The sequence below is a fragment of the Brachyistius frenatus genome, unplaced genomic scaffold (assembly GCF_029030835.1).
Source record: "Brachyistius frenatus isolate BFR_SWC_R1_liver_20210118 unplaced genomic scaffold, ASM2903083v1 Contig_123, whole genome shotgun sequence".
In the NCBI taxonomy this organism is placed as follows: domain Eukaryota; kingdom Metazoa; phylum Chordata; class Actinopteri; family Embiotocidae; genus Brachyistius; species Brachyistius frenatus.
The window spans coordinates 911,509-932,500 of record NW_027210722.1 but is presented as its reverse complement, the minus strand read 5'-3'; the positions used below and the strand labels follow the sequence as shown (position 1 = coordinate 932,500).

The window sequence follows — 20,992 nt, the reverse complement described above, 5'->3', positions numbered from 1 at the left end:
AGACAATGGTTGGATGAAAGAATGCAAAACCAACAGAATTAAGTAGAAAAGTAGGTGTGAAATGAATTTATGGAGCGAGGATAAAACATGTCTGTAACACAGACTGTATACAAAAGTGTTTGTAGCTTCTGGCTCTGAAAAAGTTCAGCATGGTCAGGTTTCCAATCAGATCAGTCAGATCCACCGTTTGCTCCTTCCCCAGCTTGCCCTAATATGGTCATGTCCTACTCCAAAAAAAAAAAATAGATAGCAACAGTTGATCCAAAGACGCGAGCAGTTTTAATAAAATTATTAAATATATTGTTTTGACGGCTGGACTTGTGGTTTGGGGGTCTCAGGATGTCAAGATGCCTCCCCCTCAAACTGGTGCTCTGTTACAACTTCAGCATCTTAACAGCTTGTTTAAATGCCATTTTACTGCAGTAAACTGTAAGTTTGACTCACAACTCTGTCAATTAGTCCTAAACAAGTCCATATAAGACCGACTTTTTTTTCTTACATTCATGCACATAAAAAAGGATGAAAAGACTTTATATCCAGACACTGAGCTGAGTACTCTTTATTTATTTTTTTTGTCCTACAGGTATCCCCAAACCTCGCACCAATGCAGCGTCTGCAGGAGCAGCAATGTCCATTTCCAAGCCAGCAGCCAATCAGCAGTCGGGGTCACCGGGGCGACCGGCTGCCCCTGCCGCGTCCAAACTTCCTGTTAAAGGGTTACCCACAAGCCTTAGTTCGTCTTCTCTGGGGAGCAGCGAGAACAATGGAGCCACGAATAAAGGTGTGTATGGTGTGTATGGTGTGTGTGTGTGTGTGTGTGTGTGTGTGTGTGTGTGTGTGTGTGTGTGTGTGTGTGTGTGTGTGTGTGTGTGTGTGTGTGTGTGTGTGTGTGTGTGTGTGTGCGCGCGCACCACATTTTTAACCAAACTGTTTATAGTGTTGTGTATAATCCTGTGATCGCAGTAGTTATCGCAAATTCAAACAGTCTCCTCGTGTGGCCACATTAGGGACTCGGTTACCATGGAAACATCAGTGTTAGATATCAGTGATAGTGATGTACTTTAGACTGGACTCCCACACACAGTAAACCAGCAGAAGAACAAAGTACAAAACAGTCAGTTTCATGCAGAGAAGAGGGAGGCTGACAGAAAGTGAGCAAATATAAACCGTTTCAGAGCGAGAAGAAAAAACATGGTCACACGTTTGACTTTTTAACATTGTGGGAAGATGTTGAAGATGCTTTTTTCCCCCCCCCCTTTTTTTGTAAGAGATACTGAGAAGTTTTGTTCGCGGGTGAGAAAAAAAAAAAATCGAAATAAGTCGATTTGAAACTGTTTGTCATAGAAAGACTGACCTTTTCTTTAAACATATCATCTCGCAGCAAACATTATTGAAGTGTGTCAGCAGCTGCAACATCACGGTGATGTTATCACTGGGTTGTTATGGTAACCAGGTTACGTCTGAGGCTCCTGGTTCCCATGGTGATGTTCGGTCTCCTCAGAGAGTAGCGTTGGTGTTTCCACACCTCCACACAGATACGAACATGTTGGTGATGAATTCAGATCAACTTGTTAATGCCACTTTGATATCAGATTGCTGTGTACGCAGCAGCCGCCTCCATATTACATCTATACGTTAAATACACATGTAAAGTCACTTATTTACTGTTATTCTCTCCCCTGAAAGGGTCACGAATACATGTTTACGTTAAGATGTGATATATTTTTACAGAAAATTTATAAATCTAAACTAAAAAGTCAGAATAATTAAAACACGACTCTCTTTAATGTGTTTTATTTTATTATTTTGCAGAAATTCTTGTCTTGAAAGTTTTTTTTCTTACATTTTTCTGTCAAACTCGATCTGCGGGCCCCAAATGAAACTACTCTGATTTTAGGACATCGTTTGCCTCGCACAGACAGACAGCAGCACTGGTATCATTGATATCTATAAATCGGTGTTGCGTACACCTCCAGCCCTCCTCCGTCCATCTCTCCGTCTCAGCTCTGGTAGTTACGAGCGTCACTCCTCCCAGTCGTTACTCTTTAATAAAGATACTGCAGTTGTGAGTTTGTACAGCTGATACCACAAAACGTTTCACTTTTGTAGAAAAGATTTCTGGTAAAATACAATAAGATAAAAGACCTGATATTATTCATTATTCTTAACGCCATCTTCCAAAGTTTGTCATTAGTGTTTTTAATAAATCTCCTCCTCCCTTCTCTCCCTCAGCGTCTCCAGGAGCTCCAGCGCCAGCAGGCACGCGGCCGGATGAGCGGCTGAGCAGAAGCACGCTTCCTGTGGGCAGCCAGAGTCTGGCGAAGCCCCCCTGCTCCGGTTCTCCCTGTGACCCGGTCAGCAGCGCAAACAGCGCCGTCAGCGCCGCTCAGAGGCCCCTCGCCATGAGGAGCCGAGCTCTGTCCCTGCAGGCCAGGACCACCGCCACAGGTGTGTGTGTGTGTGTGTGTGTGTGTGTTGTTATCATTTATTGTAATATTTTAATCAGACCAACTGCAGCACATCAAACCAAGTCAGATGCTTAACCACAGTTTTGTATATAAAAGTGTTCGTAACTTCCAGGTCTGAAAAATGAGGCCGATGCAGAAGTGCCTTAAACCGCAATACCACCGAGGGCCACTAGAGTTCGGCTCCAAAAAGCCTCCGGCTCCATAGACTCCCATTCAACTTCTCATGAAATACAAAGTCAATAAAAATTTCTCCACCAGTTATCTCAGTGTTGTTAGCTAAAGTCACTCCATCTTATTAGTTTTCTGACGGTCCATCTGAAAATAATCCCGTCATTAATTAGAAAATAAGCTTAAAAAAGATGTCTTTTTGGGGGCGTGTCTGTTTGATTGACAGGTCCGTGGTGCAGTCAGGTTATAGCTATCGGTGGGCGGGACGTAGTATCGTCAGGTTTCCAATCAGATCAGTCAGATCCACCGCTCGCTCCTCCCCCAGCTCGTCCAAATATGGTCACTTCCTGCTCCAAACTGCTCCGAACTAGCAAGATGGCGACGGACAATATCTGAGCTCTAGACGAACCAACGGGTGACGTCCCGGTTGGTTGCTGCTTGGTTCCTCGACCAATAGGACGTCAGTGCATCACACATAGAACCGCTGCAGCTGGGATTGATGGCTTCTTGCCCCTCCTCCCTGGTGACACAAGACCTCGAACGTGAATGATAATTGGTCCGGGTCGTACTTATAGTGTTGTCATTGTCCCGAGAAAGACACGGCAAGACTTTATAGCACTTTGATTCAATCAGACTGAGTTACCATGGTGACGGATAAATATATGGTGCAGTCTTAGCTCAGCTTCCCTCGGCCATCTCGGCCGTGTTTGTTGACGGTACCGGATTGTAGTTTATCTGAGAAACCCAGAATTCAAACCCCACAACAACAAAACAAAACAGAACCAGTTTAGGAAAAGTGAAACCTCAGCGTTGGCAGAGTTTCATCCTCAAACATCCCAGAATAAACAAAACTCAGTGCAGCCGAGAAAGTGAAGGCTTTCAGAGCAGCAGCGGCCGAGGTGAACACTTCACAGAACAGATCCAGACAAACTGCGCAGGACGGCGACTGCTGATCTTCTGATCTTCTGATTTAGTGACTCAGCAGGGGAGTGTAAACCTGCCGAGTCGCCTCCTGAGCTGTGAGATCACCTGAAGGACGAGTTTCGACCCGTTCTGTTTCCTCTCCGCAGGTCTGAAGGCTCCGACGGTCACCGCGGCCAAGACGGCGGCCCACCAGGCGCTCGCCAAGCTGACGACCCAGAATCCTTTGCAGAGAAGCGGGTCGGCGAGACTCAGCCGGCTGAGCGGCGCAGGTGAGTCGGGTTCGTTCGACTCTCACCTGTCTGCGTGTTGGCACGGCGACGTGTTTGTGTGTGAGAGGCAGCAGGTGTGTCAGCGTCCCTAACCGTGGTAACCTGAGGCAACCTTGGCAGCAGTCAGCGGTGGCAAACATCCAGCGTTACCACGGAAACCCCACCTGGTTCCTGAGTAGTGACTTGTTTGATATTTGGTATTCAGAGAGTGATTTTCTGCTCTGCAGGAAACGGACGAATGAAATAATTGAATTTCAACGTGTACGAAGTGTTTATCTTTCTCTGACTGATTCTTCCTCCCGCTGATAGAAATATATTTATAGTATCTCAGACTGAAGGAGCCGCTCGGTGTCTCTGTTCGTGACGTGTTGTCCTTCACTCAGCGGTTATTGTCTATAAAACCGGACGTTGCCTCGGCGACATCACCCTCGGCGACGTCACCCTCGGGTTTCCTGCGGTGCGCTTCTGAAGCAAACAAACAAACAAGGAAATAAACAAAAAGGCGAACAAACAAGCAAGCAAGTAAACAAACATACAAATACGCAAACGAGCAAATAAACAAGCAAATAAATCATCAAGTAAACAAAGGGATCAACACTGTACGCCCGATCAGTCTGTGATGATGACCGTGAGGTATTTTCAGCTTTCATCGAAGACTTCAACTGGTCCTGAAACTTTTTTTTTTTTTTTTTTTTTTTTTAATTGATCAGAGATGATTGTTTTATTTTGCATTGATCAGAATGATAGCGTGACATTAATGTTGAACTTCCCTGCAGGATGTTTACTGTTCAGTTGCTCACAAACACTCACAGACTGACTGACTGCAGTTCAGACTGGAAGCTTAAGAAAACATAATTATCGTCTTTCTGCAGTCCCTCTGTAATTACATGCACACACACACACACACACACACACACACACACACACACACACACACACTGTGCTCCTTAAACCACGTTTGCATGGCAGCAGTACTTCAGTTTGATTTCATGTTTTAGACCCGAAACTCTACACAGATTTTCCACCATTAAAAACACTTGTTTGTTTCCGTGGTTTCAGTCATGTGACTCCAGCATCATGTTTTAAAGCAGCTTTGGAGACCATCTCGGTCAAAAATCTGGCAATATTTCAGCAGCAGCAATGCATGGTGATGTTGAGATGTACTCAGATTTACTGTCCTCTGTGCTGCTGCCCTCCCGCGGGCCTTATGAAGCCTGGGCCTGTGGTTGCAGCGTCCCCCCCTGCGCGGTGGCCCTAGTCTGAGCCCGGGCGCCTGGCTGCCTTCCCTCTGCGGCCGGGCCTGGAAGTCTCTCCTGGGGCCTGCGGGGAGCCACCAGTCACAGACGTGCTGTCACCCCTGAGCCACACACTCACACACGCATGCACACACACACACACATGCACAGAGGCAGCCCCCACACATGCGTTTGATTCATACACCTCTGTCTCTTATTCACGCACCGCAGCAGCCCTCAGGCGACATTGGTTAGCAGGGTGGGCTTTTAAAGCTCTCTGTGGCTTTCTGCAGCTCTTTCTGTCTCTATTCAACACACACATACACACACAGAAACATGGTTTTATTGTCCATGAACACACAGAGAAACTATTTCTGGTTTTCGCGTTGTAACTTTTGAGGTCTGATCTGAAGTTCAGATGTTATTTTTGTGCAGAAATGTGTGTGAGACTGCAGTTCAGTAGAGAAAGTTCTGATCTCTGAGGTTCAGTTCCCTCGTGCTGCCACGTGGGGGCGCCAGAGAGCAGAGATGCTGCTGCTGTTCATGGACCAACGTTCCCTGATGTGCCATGCGGTGTTTCACATGAACATAAAAACATAAAATAAAAGGTAAAGAGCAGATCAAATTAAACACAAGACGACACATTAATAAAATAAAATAGAGGTCTATGAAGTATTTACTGAGCTGGCTTCCCCGATATCTCCAGGTCGAGTGTCCCGAGTTAACGATGTAACTACACAGACAGTAAAATGTTTAAATGAATCCGTGTACAGATTTTCAGGATCTTCAGATCTCCTGTAACGACCTTTAATGTCGACCTTCAGTTTGTTTTTGAATCACGGAGAATAAAGACGTCGTTTCACGAGGCGTCCGCGGCTTTAATACGGTGTGTGTGTGTGTGTGTGTGAGAAAGCATCTCCTCCTTTTATCACATTCAGAGGCTGAAAGAGTCATGTAGGAGGGGGGAGGGGGGAAGGAGCAGCAGAGATTATTCAAATCCCTCCCTCTCCTCCCCTGCTGCATCCCCCTCCCCATCCCTCCCCCCCCTCTGTGTGTATCTGTGTGTGTTTCTGTGACACAAACACACTTCTGTGCCGAGCGAGTAACGGCAGAGACGGACGACTAATCATCCCGAGCGTTGAGGATTTTCTCTTTCACACACACACACACACACACACACACACACACACACACACACACACACACACACACACACACACACACACACACACACACACACACACACACACACACACACACACACACACACACACACTCCGCCTCCCGTCTCTCTCCATCTTTCCTCCGTCGATATTTCTCCTCCACCTGGACGACGGTGAAGCTCGCTGCTATTTTTGGCGCCATTTTCTCTCCTTCTTCTATTGGCTGCAGCAGAACCAGCTCTCCTCCGTTGTGTGTTTGAGTGTGTTGTTGTTTTTGTTTTTTTTGTGTTGTTTTGCGGCGGCGGCGGCTCCGTAGCTTCGACTCGATGAAGGGCAGCGGCTGAACACGCTCCTCTTCCTCCTCCTCCTCCTCTCTTCTCTTTCCTGTTTCAAGTCGAAAGGTTTTAAATTTGGAAATTGAAACGCCGTCCTTTCTTTCTTTTTTTTTTTCCCCGTCTGATCTCCACGTGGCTCTCAGCGCTTTTCTTTTTTTTTTTTTCTTTTCTGGAGGATTAATCCTCAGATTTTGTTGGAATTAAACAAATTCAAGATTCAAGAAATTCAAGAGGAGCGTTTGTTTTTGTTCATCAGACTGAAACCCGGTGAACGCGAGCATCGTTTTGAAAAGTGGGTCAGTGTCAGCTCGGGACAACCTGCGACCGTCTTGAGCGGAGGACGAGCTCGGGAGACTCTTTTGGACGAGCAGCATCCGTCCTGAGGAGGACAGCCAGAGGACAGACATGTTATGGTCTCCCCGACTGTCGCTGTCCAACTTCCACGTGAAGCTGACGGCCAAAGGGCTCTTCAGGAACCTACAGCTGCTGTCGGGATGCAGGAAGAACACCGTGGTCTTCCACGCAGGTCTGGACGCGTGTCCCACACCCCCATCTTCATCATCCATCCATCATCCGGTGTTTCGTCCTGTCCGCTCCTCCATCACCACCTGCCGTTAGACTCGCATCCACCCGTCCGTATTTCCCAGCATCCTCCTCTTCCTCGCTGCGTTCCTCCCCCACCCCCGGAGGCCTGAAGACGATGCACCTTCCTCCCTCCGCCGTAGATACACGCGGCTGGGTGGGGTCGATGCCGCCACACCCCGACTGCGTCCGGGACCCCTCGTCCTCACGGCGTCGCGTTTCATCGACTTTTATTAATCGATCGGTTGATTAGGAAATAAAACTAACTCTGATCGATGATTTAATAATTGGAAAAGATCCTTTAATTAAGTGGGCGTTCCCTAAAATAACCCGTCTGGGCCTCGTTTATCTGTTTGACTTTCACGATTAAAGACTTGTTTTATGTGTATCCACACCTCCTCCTCCTCCTCCTCCTCCTCCTCCTTCTCTTTGATAGCTATTGTTGCCTCTCCTCCTCTTTGGAGGCTTTCAGCTGCTTTCAGCTGCTTCAGCCGCCACGGACGTTCAGGGTCACAATAGAGCCGGCAGTTGTGTTAACACTGGTGTGTGTGTGTGTGTGTGTGTGTGTGTGTGTGTGTGTGTGTGTGTGTGTGTGTGTGTGTGTGTGTGCGTTGGAGGCTTTCTGCATGAGTGCCTCAGCAGTGGCGTGATGAATAGCCGCGGCTCCTTTTAGCCCTGGTACCGACTCCTGGAGGGGCACCGACCACGTGACTCACACACTCACCAGAAACAACCACCGAGCCATCTGCTTTCACTTCTTCAGACATTAAATAAAGGGGAGCTCTCTGACGGAGGAGGGCTTCTGGGAAACACGGCAGAGTGATCCACGGAGGAGGGGGGGTCGCTGCCTCCGTGAAGGAGGGACGGTGGCCTCCTTGGAGAACTCTGGGCGTGAGGCGTTGCAGTGGAGCCGCATTAAAGGGGAAATCAGAGAGAAGCCGTGTTAGAGTCATGTTAGCATCATGTGAGCTTCATGTGAGCTTCATGTTAGCGCCATGTTAGCATCATCTGGCTGCAGCTCTGTGGTCTCAGCTGAACGTCTGAACACATCAGTAAAGCTGCTTCAGAGGTTTTTAAAATGTGTGCGGGTGAGGCTGAAGTCAAAAACACGATCCTGATCTGTATTCTCTGATAATCAGGATATTAAATGTCCTCGTGTGCAGATGAAGCTGCAGCTCGTTTCCTCCTCCCGTGTTTGCCAGCTTCGTTAAGGCGCCATTAATCCCTAATCCCTTCATCTCTGACAAACTGTGTTGATTTAATCTCTAAATTCTGCATGTTTAAGCAGCAGATCATCCAGATCATCTCGTGTGTGTGTGTGTGTGTGTGTGTGTGTGTGTGTGTGTGTGTGTGTGTTCCAGTCGGACTCGTACAGCTTTTATTCTTTTTATTTCTGAGTTCAGCAGCACGTTTTGTTTTTTTGTTTTGTTGTTTTTCATTCTGAGCTCCACAGACCCACTTCCCTGCTGCCGCTCTCAAATGTAGGTTAGAGCAGGCTTTAGTCACGCAGTGTGCGTGTCCTCGCACGGCGGTTCAGCTGAGGCTCGGCCGACCGTGCGAGAGCTTTGATCCGACGCGAAAGCTGCTGTTTTTCTCCTGGCGTGGTGGCGGATGAGGGCATTGGAGGCGGGGCTATTCTCCCCGCAGATGTTCTCCGTGGAGGGACGAAACATCTGGAGAAAACACTCACCGTGAACGAGACCCAGTCGTTTCGCAGAGTTTTAGATTATCTTGAGTGTTTCTCATCCAGAGTTTCTGCCGGATGTTCTCCGCTGCAGCTCCGTCTGAAATCAACCTCTGAAGTGTTGCCGGAAATAAAACACAACTTTGATATGAATAATATAAATAAATAAATTCCAAAACCAAACGAGACAAAAAAAAACAAAAAAAACCACTCATTGGAAAGATGTTGAAACGTGTTGTTGGTAAAATATTGTTTGTCTTCTGCAAAATGAAGAACTCACGAGATGTTCGGTGACAAAAGCAGATTAAATGTTGGAAAACTTTAAGACACCTGTTGGATTTTCAACATTCAACACTTGAAATCGGCCTTTAGATATAGTGTTGGTGAAATATTTAAATATTTATTACACCAACATCTTCGGTGACGTCGGTCTGCTCTCAGTTAAAAGACGTAACGTCAGAGAGTTGCAAGATTTTTCGGTGTTTAAAACACTGAAATCAGTTCAATGATTGCTTTGTTTTTATTATATTCATCACTAACTATTTACCTCACGCTGACGGACTTTCGTGCTTTGTGTCGCGTGTCTGTTGTTTTGGGGTTGTTGATGCAAATTAGCTGCCAGCTAACTCCGTTGTTTTTAGTTGTTCGCTGCAGAAATAAACAATAGGAAACACAAAGATTTAGTTTATAATCCGGAGAAAAATCTAAACTTCTTCTTTTTAAAAATTCATCACAACACGCATGAATCAACCCGGATGGAGCCTGTTATCGTGTCACACCTGTCCTGTGTTACAATTACTGTTTCTAACCAACATTTGCGCGTCGAACTGAGTCACCGGTGTTTGTGCTGCTTCTTTATTTCTGCCATCATGCAGGATTTTTTTTTTTTTTAGAGACTCAAAATTAAGTTGTTGTTGCCAGGAAACCAGATGGTCTCATCGGCATGTAAACGGGTCAGGTCGTGAATGCACACCTAGCGACATGTTTTTTTTTTTTTTTTTTTTTTTTTTTTTTTACGCTGGTCACCATGGTAACGGTCGTGTGTGTGTGTGTGTGTGTGTGTGTGTGTGTGTGTGTGTGTGTGTGTGTGTGTGTGTGTGTGTGTGTGTGAGAGGGGGGGAGCTGGTTGTCTTGCAGCCCCGCGGTCAGTTTGCTTCAGTTTGAGTCTGCGTGTCTTGATTCCTCGAGTCTCTTTCGGTAAAATCATATTTTTGCCGTCAGACTCCAGAAGATTAAATCCGTTCGGGTCGTGCTTCGTGGTGAGCTGGCCCTTTTTTTATTTTATTTTTATCTTCTCTCCTGGGCAAACTTTTCTGTCCTGTAAATACACATCCGGAGTAATCCAGCAGTAATCTGTGTCCTGGCTGCCGTGTTGAACTCCACCACGTGGCCGTGCAGGAAAAAAGCCGCGAGCTTTCTGTTTGTGTGTGTGTGTGTGTGTGTGTGTGTGTGTTTGTTTGTGTGTGTGTTAACGAGGGAGTTTATTAAAGACGGACCCACAACACGTGTTAATCTAATTAAGCCTCAGAGTCGGCTTTGCTTTCAGGAGGCTGTTCTTACTCTGTGATGTGTTAATAATCAGATTTGCTGCTGTCAGGCTGCAGACTTCAGATCTGCCATGTGTTCTCCTCTCCACACGACCAGGCTCTAAACAAACTGCAGGAAGCTCTTGACAGCGTTTTAAGAGTGACAGACAGTTCAGTTATTTACAACACAAGACTCAACATATTTGCTGGTGTTTTCCACACAGCCACCACTCCTCCTCCTCCTTCTCCTCCTACTCATGACCTCCTCAGCTCCTGGTGTTCCCTGCTGACTGATGTTCCCATTAAATATGCAGCAGACAATCCTGCTGAGTGGATCATGAGTCTGCTGCAGACAATATGGCTGACATCATGGTGATACTCCTCATATTAGATACAGAAAACAGCTCCTTTACCAACCTGAGATCAGAGCAAAACATGCTATACACCCGTCTGTCCACTAGAGGGCACTCTGCCAGGTTAAAGAGGGAAAAGTAGGCACCTTAAGTCCGAGATATACCTGCTTTAAACTACCTGTTTGCATGACAGCTGCCTTCATGTGACCTGTGTCTGTTTGGGCGCATTATTTTTCCTCGGAAATTAACGCAAATCAACTAAACGTAAACCAGTCAGAAAACGTTACGTCCGTACACGACAGAAAAAGCTCCAAAATTAGAGTGTGGGCGGGGCCCGTGGAGCTTTTTGTCGTAGTGACCCTCTCGACTCTCGCTATGTTTATTATTTACATCAGGAAAATCCTGAAGTTGTAATTATATCCCTGTTTCTCCGGTGCGCCCTCTAGTGGAGTCCTCCAGTAACACGCAGAGGACAGAGGAGAGTACGTGAGCGATAACGTTCACGACACAAACGGTTGGCAACGTGTTGTAGATCTCTGGTGCCACAAACCACGTGGTTAAGTTCAGGGACAGTTCATGGTTTGGGTTAAAATAAGTAATTTTATGCAAGTAATGTTACGTATTTTGCGCAAGAAAATTATGTTATGTTATAGAATAAATGTTATGTTACTTAAAAGAAATCCGTCAGGTGTCCCATGTGAAAGTTTTCGTTTCGTCCAACCTCCTCCCCGTTTAGACTTTTGCTTCGTTCAAATGGAACTCGTTAGCTTGTGGTTACAACGTAGGAAGTCGTGAGAAAACTGTTGCTAAGCAACGGCAACATGGATGCCGTCTAGAAGCCACCGAGGCTAACAGTTTAGCCAACAAGCAGGCGGGTAACGTGATGCAGGAAATGTAAAGACATAATGACAGAGGGAGAAGATGAGGCTGTTGGAACATCAACATTTTTCTCAGACGTGTTATAAAATAAAATAAAAAAAATTAAATTACTATATATCAGCTTAACATCCAATCAAACGTGAAATTCCACGACTTCTGACATTTCTGTAAACGTCAAGAAACACGTCACAACTCGTGAACTGGGGGCTGAGAGAAAACTTTGAGTTCCGACGTCGTGAATACCACGAGAGGCCGCCGTTCATATGGACTCTTGTCTGTACACGGTAGCTTGGACGCCATTTGAACGCAGAATTTCTCACAATTTTTACTTCCACAAGTGAACTCCTTCTTCGACGTCGCCAAACAAACACCTCTAGTGGACTGACGGGTGAATTACTGGTTCGATACTATTTTATATTTCTGATGAGTGCATAATAAAGATGTATAAAAAATATTGAGATAAATCTCATTATTATTGATAACTGCTGTTTGAGGCACTGCAGGCATCATGCAGCGTCCTTCCTGTAGGTCACATGACCTTCAGCAGGTTATCTCCCATGATTCCATGCGGTCAGCAGCTCTCATGACCCAGCAGAGATCGTCCTCTGTGTGCGTGTGTGTGTGTGTGTGTGTTGCTGTTGTGATGTGACATGCATGCTAACGGTGTCGTTTCTCTCTCAGTCTGGGCTCAGCAGCTTTGCATGACTCCTTTGCAGCCTCCAGGTACACACACACACACACACACACACACACACACGCACACGCACATTGCAGCAGGTCCAGATATAAGATGTGTCGTCTCAGCAGCAGCTCCTGCAGTTATTAAACAAGTTTTGAATTATTTATCAAATAAATCCAAACCGCAGCTGAATATAAAGAGACGGTTGAATTTCCACTCTTTCCTCTTTTACACTGAAACTTTTAATTCAGGAAGGAAAAAAACATGAATTCATCACCAGCTGGTTTTATTTTGAAGGACTAAAAAAGAAAATAGAAAAGGAAAATAAATAATCTCAGCTTTGTTTGTATTTCAACTGATTATTGGTCAGAAAGAAGCGACACGTGAACTGATCAGTTTATTTATAAAGTACATTTAAACGTGATGCTCAGCTTACAAACAGAATTAAAACACATCAAATTAAAGTCAGCAACAAAATAACATTTAAGTTAAAAACCAAAAATCCAACAGAATTAAAATGGAAACAAATTAAGCAATGAAGCTAAATTTAATTTAATAAAAAACAAAATTAAACCAAAACAACATACAAGCAGTAATTAATACTCAGAAAAATTGAAATTAAAATTGGGACTAATGTCAGTGAAAACAAATCAGCTGAGGAACCCGAGCAGGAGAGGAGGGCTGTGATGGTGCACCGGGTCAGGAAGAGAAGATCCAGCAGGATGTTCACCACCGAGTCTCATTCAGAAAACATGACGAACAAACAAACAAACAAACAAACAAACAAACAAACAGGGAGTCTGACTGCAGAATAAATATGTGTTTGGTTCTTAGCTCAGTGACGCGCGAACATGTTCGGGACAGAAACAACAGCCGCAGGGTGACGCGTTTATTCTCAGTCGACTCTGCAGGTCAGACGTTTTTTTTGGTATTTTTTAATCTGTTCATGCAGCTGCAAACAACGACGCCGAAACCCAAAGATGATTTGACAGACAGACGAGGAAACGGCAGCCGAAATAAGCTGCAGTTCGTGTTTTTAAGTCGGACTGCCGTCTGAATTTAGGACAAGCTCTCGCCGTTGTGTCCCACATCTCTGACCCACATTTGCTCAGTTTGAATTTGAATCGCTTAGTTTAACCTTCATCCTGCTGCGGGAGCTTTTTATTTATTCGTCTGTCCTCACATCAGAGTTCAGAGGGCTGCAGTCGCTTTACAGGATGAGATTCAGACTCCTTTTTAGTTGTGTTTCATTTCCTTTACACATCTTTCTATGTGTGTGTGTGTGTCCCATCTTCACTTCATGTCCTCGCTCTGAATTACTAATCAGATCGTTCTCTTCAGCTCATGTCGCTGTTGAGATGATGAATGTTCATCAGATCTGAATATTCACTCATCTGAAACTGTTACCTGGATCTTCTCTCCGTCCGGTCGCTCTCACACTGCAGTGTTTAAACTGCTCTGCTCGATGGCGGCCAGCAGGGGGCAGCTCTTATTTAATCACTGCAAACCTGTTTGACTTTTAAATGCACATTTTAAACAGCACAACTTTCAGTAAAACCTGGTGAAATCAAATGTGGTTTTTTTTTTTAGCTCTAATTTCAAACTAAAATCTGAGACTGAAGGAGGTCTCAGTCCTCAGGGACGATCTTCATCTTTAAAACACGGATTACGGACGGGAATCTGGTTCTGCAGGTCGGTGCGGTCATCGGTCTGTTTGACTGAATGAAGTATTTACCGAATTTATCAGGAATCCTGACGAGCACGTCAGACCATTCAGAGATCTGATAAAACCTGAGACAGAGATGCTCACGGTGCCGAAGACTTCCAGAGAGGTGGAGGGACCACAGATTATATATAAAAGTGTTCGTAGTCTCCGGCTCTGACAAATGAGGCCAGAAGTGCCTTACGCTGCAATACCACCGAGTGCCACTAGAGGTTGGCTCCAAAAAGCCTCCGACTCCATAGACTCCCATTAAACTTTTCTCATGAAGTCGATGAATGTTTTCCACGTGTTATCTCGGTGTCATTCACTAAAGTCGCTCCTTCTTATTAGTTTTCTGGCGATGCATCTGAAAATAATCCCATTATTAATTATAAAATAAGCTTCAAAAAGATGTGTTTTTGGGGGCGTGTCTGTTTGATTGACAGGCCTGTGATGTAGTCAGGTTGTAGCTATCGGTGGGCGGGACTTAGTATCGTCAGGTTTCCAATCAGATCAGTCAGATCCACCGCTCGCTCGTCCAACTATGGTCACTTCCTGCTGCAAACCGCTCCGAACTAGAAAGATGGTGCCGACGGACAAAATCTGAACTGGAGGCTTCGTAACGGCCGTTCATAAACAAACGGGTGACGTCACTGCTGGCTGCCGCTTGGGACGGAAATACTGCAGAGAGGTGGAGTGGACTGAAGTGGAGTTCAGGGAGAGGAGAGGAGATGGAAACAGAGCTCAATAGAGAATATGTGTGCTGCTTTCTCTAATGGCTTTGCTCTGGTAATGCACTCCATAATGTACAGACACACACACACACACACCACACACACACACACACAGACTGACCGTCATTGCCAGGCAATCCCATGATGCATCTGTTTCAGGCAGGGTCAGTCAGCAGGGCGTATTTTCGTCTAGATGAAAGCGAGGGATCGAGTGTGTGTTTTCATGTTTTCTGTGTTTGGATGTTGTGACCGAGTTTAGACTGACCAACAGTGTGTGTGTCTGTTTGTGTGTGTTCCTCTGTTTTCTTTTACACACATGCATTGCTTGATGTATTGTGTGTAGTTTTATGTTGTCACCCTGCTGCAGAGTGTAACTGTGTTAATGGGCTGAGAGCACGTCCTGTGTGTGTGTGTGTGTGTGTGTGTGTGTGTGTGTGTGTGTTTGTTTGTTTGTGACATCATGTTGAATGTCATACCTGCTGCCCGCATAGTAAGATGTCATCGTTGTCTTGTAGTGGATAAAAACAAACCACGGGAGGCGCCGGCTCGACCGACGAACACCAGCAGCTCTCAGACAGCAACAACTGGAGCAGTAACCAACCAGCAGCTGGTTGCACCTGACCTGGTTCGTCTCCTTCTTCTTCTTCTTCTCCTTCTTTTTGTTCTTCTTTTTGTTGTTGTTGTTATTGTTCTTCCTTCCTCTCCTTCCTTTTCCTTCATTTTTCTTCTTCCTTTCTCCTTCTCGTTCTCCTGTTTGTTCTTCTTCTTCTTTTTCTTCCTGTCTTTGTTCTTCTTTGTATTCTTCTTGTTGTTGTTCTTCTTTTTGTTGTTGTTGTTCTTTTTTCTTCGTCTTCACACTACTAGTCACATTGCACGGATACAATTTAACCAAGAAAATAAATATTTTGATTTAAAATTTGAATTTCTTGCCCGAAACTAACAGCAGCACTTTTAGAGTTCCCAGCGAGACACCGTCACCGTTTAATATTTTAAGACGTCCTTCTGGTTTTAAGACAGAATCTGTTACATCTTGTTGAATTAAACTCACGTGTTTCTCTGGAGAAAAAAAAAAGCTCCTTTCATTTATTTATTCTTTACTGAAGACATTAACCACATTATCTGCTGTCCTTCTTTTATTTTATGCCAGATACCAGATGTGGTCAACGGTAATTCACCGGCGGCACCGGCCCTCCCAGCGCCCGCCGCCACCACCACCGCTACATCGGGCCCCACCGTGGTCTCCGGTCTCAACTTCAAAGTCAGAACCGGCTCACGGTCCAGCCCCAAAACCGGGTCCCGCCTGCAGAACGCGTCCAGACCTGGAGTGGCCGGCACCGTGGTGGTGGACGGGACGAAACAGAACCAGAGCAAAGAGCAGTCGGAGAAGAAGAACCAGGCCATCAACCAGCTGAGGAAGCTGCTGGTCCAAGGCAACAGGAGGGTGGAGGCTCTGGCCACCGTCATCCAGCACGTCTTCACCGAGGTACTGCAGCTGTTTCTGGATTTAACAAGCAGCAAAGGAAAAAAGACTGATTTTAAAGTCATGTTTTCGTAGTATCGTTTGTTCCTTAAGTTATTAGCCTCAAACTAATTTCAGATATTCAGATTCTGGGGGTCAAAAATTCTACAAGTGGCTGTGCAGTAGTTCTGGGTGTGTCTGACTTAATTAGCATAAACACACAATGATAAATTATGGGGTGTAAACATGTTCTGATACAAATACAAAACACCACACATCAGATTTTAGCCTCAGTTTCTTTATTACTTTTATCATTTTGATTATTTAATGACATCGATTTTTGTAGTTTCCCTCTAAAGCATGTGGTTACTGGACGTAACTCTGGTTCTGTGTGTGTGTGTGTGTGTGTGTGTGTGTGTGTGTGTGTGTGTGTGTGTGTGTGTGTGTGTGTGTGTGTGTGTGTGTGTGTGTGTGTGTGTGTGTGTGTGTGTGTGTAACGTATTAGAGGGCGAAGCACGTATGAAACTGTGTACACTCATGACAAGGCAGATCACGTGTGATGCTAACGGGTAAAAAAAAACAGTCAGTCAGCTAGAATAACCTTCGAAACGTCTCCTGATCTGTGATTGGCCACGGTGCAGATACTTTTCTCTGGCCCCTCCCCTCACCCCAAACAAATGATATACCACAAATAAGAGTGAGTTCATTGGACTCCGCATTTCCCAGCATACCTTCTTCCCTTTTAACTGTTGAGAATAAAGCGACCAAATTAAACAAGACTAAGTGATGGGTAGAATTATTTTTTAATTCTTAATAAAACATGCATTAAGACAGACTAAGAATATTTTCACACTTGAAAGTCTGAACTGAGGTTCATGTTTTTGTTCTGTTCTAAACATCTGATTCGGGTTTGTTTTGGTTTCACGTTGTGATTTTATAAATAACTTCACATTGTTCTTTACATTGATTGATTTGCAGACGGCGTATTTCTGGCGTTAGCATGTTGTCAATTCAGCGGTTTGAGTAGAGAAAAATAAATGAACTCTATGTTATCATTAATTTGGCATTACAACTTGCACTTGTTTTGTTCCCAGAAAATAAATTATACATTTTGGCATTTTTAGGTGTTTTTCATGGGGAGATTAGATTTTTTTGTTGTTTTGTTTTTTTGGACCACATTACAGTTAAATACTTTCCTCCTCTTGTTTTTTTCTGTTGTTTACTGAGCGATGATACGCTGCCAAAACTTTCTGCAATTGATGTGAAAGTCTGAGCCATGCAAAAAATATTTTCCCTCCATGGACACCATTGATACCCTCCATCTGTCCACTTCCACATATTTCGGTCGGCACGATCTCTTCAAAGTCCTGAAACTTATTACCAAACTGAGTTTATGAGCTGAAAGAGATTTTTTTTGTTACTTAAACTGATTTTGAAGTAAAACTGCACAAGTTAATTCAGACAAGTCATCTTGTACCACATTCATAAAGCAAGTCGTTTGGCTTATTCTCATAAATTGGAAATATAATTCCATGTTATTAATTTTGAAGTTTTTCTCGAATGCGAAATTAAAAAACCAATCCCTCTCCCCTTATTTTATTTTTCTTTAATGTGGCTTTAATACTCCGTCATCGCAATCAGACAGTTACGAGATGAATCAACAGGTTTTTTTTTTTTTTTTTAACTTCCCAGGACTGATGTGAATCACAGTTTAGATTTAAAGGTGCAGTACGGGAAACGGAATCGATTGGTCATAACACTGTTAGTTGTAAACAACAACAGTGTCTCCCTTAACGACGATGGGTCCCCTTTCTTCTGCTGTAGCTCCGCCCACTTTTCGAGGCAGATAGGATGTGTTTGTACGTGTAGGGGACGGTCTGATCATCAGGTTTGGTGGATGAGGGGAAACAATCAGTTATCTGCTCCCCGTCCCTCCCCTGTGGCGAAGCGCAGACTATAATTAAAGCATCTGTCAGCAGCTGCCGGTGACGTGGAGCTGTCACTGGTATTTGAGGAGGAGGAGGAGGAGGAAGATGATGATGATTATGGCTGTTTTTAGGAAGAAGCAGAGAGAGGAGGCGCCTTCTCCACACCCTGCTGACATTAACAAAAACAACAACACGCGATGCCACGGAAACATCCTGTGTGTGTGTGTGTGTGTGTGGTGTGTGTGTGTGTGTGTGGGGGGGGGGGGGTTGGCATTACATGCCCATCATCAGGTGTGTGTACCTGTGTGATGTCACGGTGTGTGTCGGCAGGATGAGTTGAATGTTTTTTTGAACACTCCTTCCTCTGATACACCCTAAACTCTCTCTGATGACTTGAAGCATTAAACATCTCTGTGAAGGACTTCAATATTTTTCATAACAATTAAATCATTCTGATAATGATAAAAGATCTGGGCGGCAGCGACATCTCGCTGTACTGATGTCTAAACTCAAGACACAAAGACACGGAGGTGCGTCTGATTGGTTTATTGTCGCAGTGACATGATGCTGCAGCACCTGGTTACAGGTGGAGAGCAGAACAGCATTTTTATTTGCAGGTGAGGATGAATCTGAGGCTTCTGATGAGGAAGACTTCGTTTCTGTGCCTGAATCGGATCCTTTAGAAGAAGGATCAGAGCATTAAAATTGTCTGATATGTTCTCTGAATAGCGCAGTCGAAATAAATCCAATTAGTTTGGATTTCTTACTTCAGCTGCTGATGGAGTCGGACACTGGCGGACACATTTTCAGTCTCCCCAGGGGCATTATTTTTTTGGTGTGTTTATCGTTAAATTCTCTGAAAAGGTTCTGAGCTGTATAGTTTTAATATTTGTCTTCATGTGTCTCTTATTTTAGCGCATAGGTTTTTGATGAGTCAGAAAAAACAACCGAAGGTTAAAATTTTCTCAACTTTAACACAAATATTAAAGTACTGAAAGTCAATATTGAAGATTTATAGATTATATTTATAATCTGCTCATGTTGTGGCTTTAAAAAAGTTTTGTGTCTATTTAAGATTTCCAGTTCACCGCACTTAATGTGTAAACTTTATATTTTGGATTAGCCCAGATTTTTTTTTTTATTTCAGTCAACTTTGAAAAAAAAATGTCAGAATAACTATTTTTGAAGTTGGAGTTTTTATAGTGTTTTTGTGCTGTGAAATATTTCATAACTTGACCCGGGCTGTAAAACTAATCTGCTGCAGGTCGACAACACAGAAAAATCAAATCTGAGGTTTGAAAAAAAAAAAAAAAAGAAAGACGATAAAATGTTGACTGTTATCTGCCTGCATGTGTCTGTCTGAGGGAAAGTAACTCGTTATCTGTAGAATAACCTGTTATCATCTGCAGTGACCCTACACACATATATGCCAGTGTATGTGTGTGTGTGTGTGCGCGCATGTGTGTGTTACATAACTCAGCTGTAAGATAAGTGCCTGGTATCTGCAGCTGAAGGACTGTAACATGTGAAGATCAAAGAGAGTTTACAGTGCAGTAGCAGCCTGACTGACTGTGTTATTGATTTGAAGGACTGTGTGCTGAGAGGCAGTGTGCTGACAGGGGGGTGGGGTGGGGGTGGGGGTGGGGGGTGATGGATGGGAGGGGGAGAGGGAGAGGAGGTGGAGCGGGAGGGGGTGGAGGAATGCAGCAGCTGCAGCTCGAAGCTCTCTATCTCGGAGAGCTTCCAGCTCTGTGTGTGTTTTTTTGAATGTTATCTAATCTGTCTGCACACTTGAAAAGGTGACTGGTAAACGTAAACTTCATGCAGAGCGTCTTCCCCCTTTTTGGGCGGAGCTATGGGCGGAGCTGTCTAAAGTTTGAACTGTTTTGAAATGGATTTAACAGCTTGTTTCTTCCTCGTTTCTTCTTTTCTCTGTTACACAAACAAAAAAATATACTCCAGCTTTTTTTCTTTTTTTTTGTCCCCTCGGGCGTCCTGAGAGTTGGACAGAAACGATTCCCGTAAACCTTTACGAGACAAACTTTAAAAAGAAGCAGAGAGTAGAGGCGAGGCATGACTTCAGTGCAGATACACCAGTTTAAAGAAGAGGAGAGATGAGAGGAGGAGAAATAACTCACATTCCTCCATCAGAGAGAGAGTCCAGACAGGAGGAGAAGCAGCTGGAGAGAAGAGGAGGGGACAGGTAGAGAGTGGGAGGAGCCGAGGGAGGAGACAGGTAGAGAGTGGGAGGAGCTGGGGGAGGAGCTGGGGCAGAGGGAGTGCTTCTGGTTCAGGAGGACTTCTCCACAGTCTGCTGACTGAGAGACTGAGAGGATGACAGACCAGTGTGTGTGTGTGTGAGTGTGTGAGTGTGTGTGTGTGGGTAGTGTGTGTTTGTTAAGTGTGTATGAGTGTGTCCTCCTTCACTGGGATATGGGCTCCACGGAGAGCAAAGCCCACGGCAAGCCCAGCGTGGCCCCCCACCACCGCTGCTGGAGGAAATGCAAGGTGTGTGTGTGTGTGTGTGTGTGTGTGTGTGTGTGTGTGTGTGTGTGTGTGTGTGTGTGTGTGTGTGTGTGTGTGTGTGTTCTCTGTCTCCTCTCCTGTTGGTGTGAGTCAGAGCTGGGAAGTCTCGGATTAGGAGGTTTTACAGACGGATCTCTTTGTATTTCTCCCACATTCTTCCACTCGTTCATCGTTTGTTGTTTTAGAGAAACGTGAAGCTGCCTTGTTAGAAATCTTCCACAGAGACTCCGGATCTGTCTACAGAGTTTCCACCAGCTTTCTCTGTGTCTCCCTGAGTCTCTCCCTGTCTTCTTTGAACAGCAGATGGACTTTATGAGTGTCTCTGTCGTAAATCCCTCCACCATTGTTGTAAAGCTGCTGTTCCAGAGTTAATGTGAT

At 44.8% G+C, this 20,992-nt stretch overlaps 1 protein-coding gene across 3 annotated transcripts in view; it reads left to right on the top strand.

Moving 5' to 3' along the window:
• Positions 1 to 20,992, top strand: part of LOC138629895 (microtubule-associated tumor suppressor 1 homolog) — a 53,088-nt gene that overhangs the window by 22,037 nt on the left and 10,059 nt on the right. For all 3 annotated transcript variants that reach the window (XM_069713880.1, XM_069713881.1, XM_069713879.1), the window contains exons 5-9: positions 584 to 781; positions 2,233 to 2,448; positions 3,707 to 3,829; positions 15,217 to 15,326; positions 15,849 to 16,184. In XM_069713880.1, coding sequence (XP_069569981.1) covers positions 584 to 781; positions 2,233 to 2,448; positions 3,707 to 3,829; positions 15,217 to 15,326; positions 15,849 to 16,184 — 983 coding nt within the window. The remainder of the gene's footprint in view (positions 1 to 583; positions 782 to 2,232; positions 2,449 to 3,706; positions 3,830 to 15,216; positions 15,327 to 15,848; positions 16,185 to 20,992) is intronic.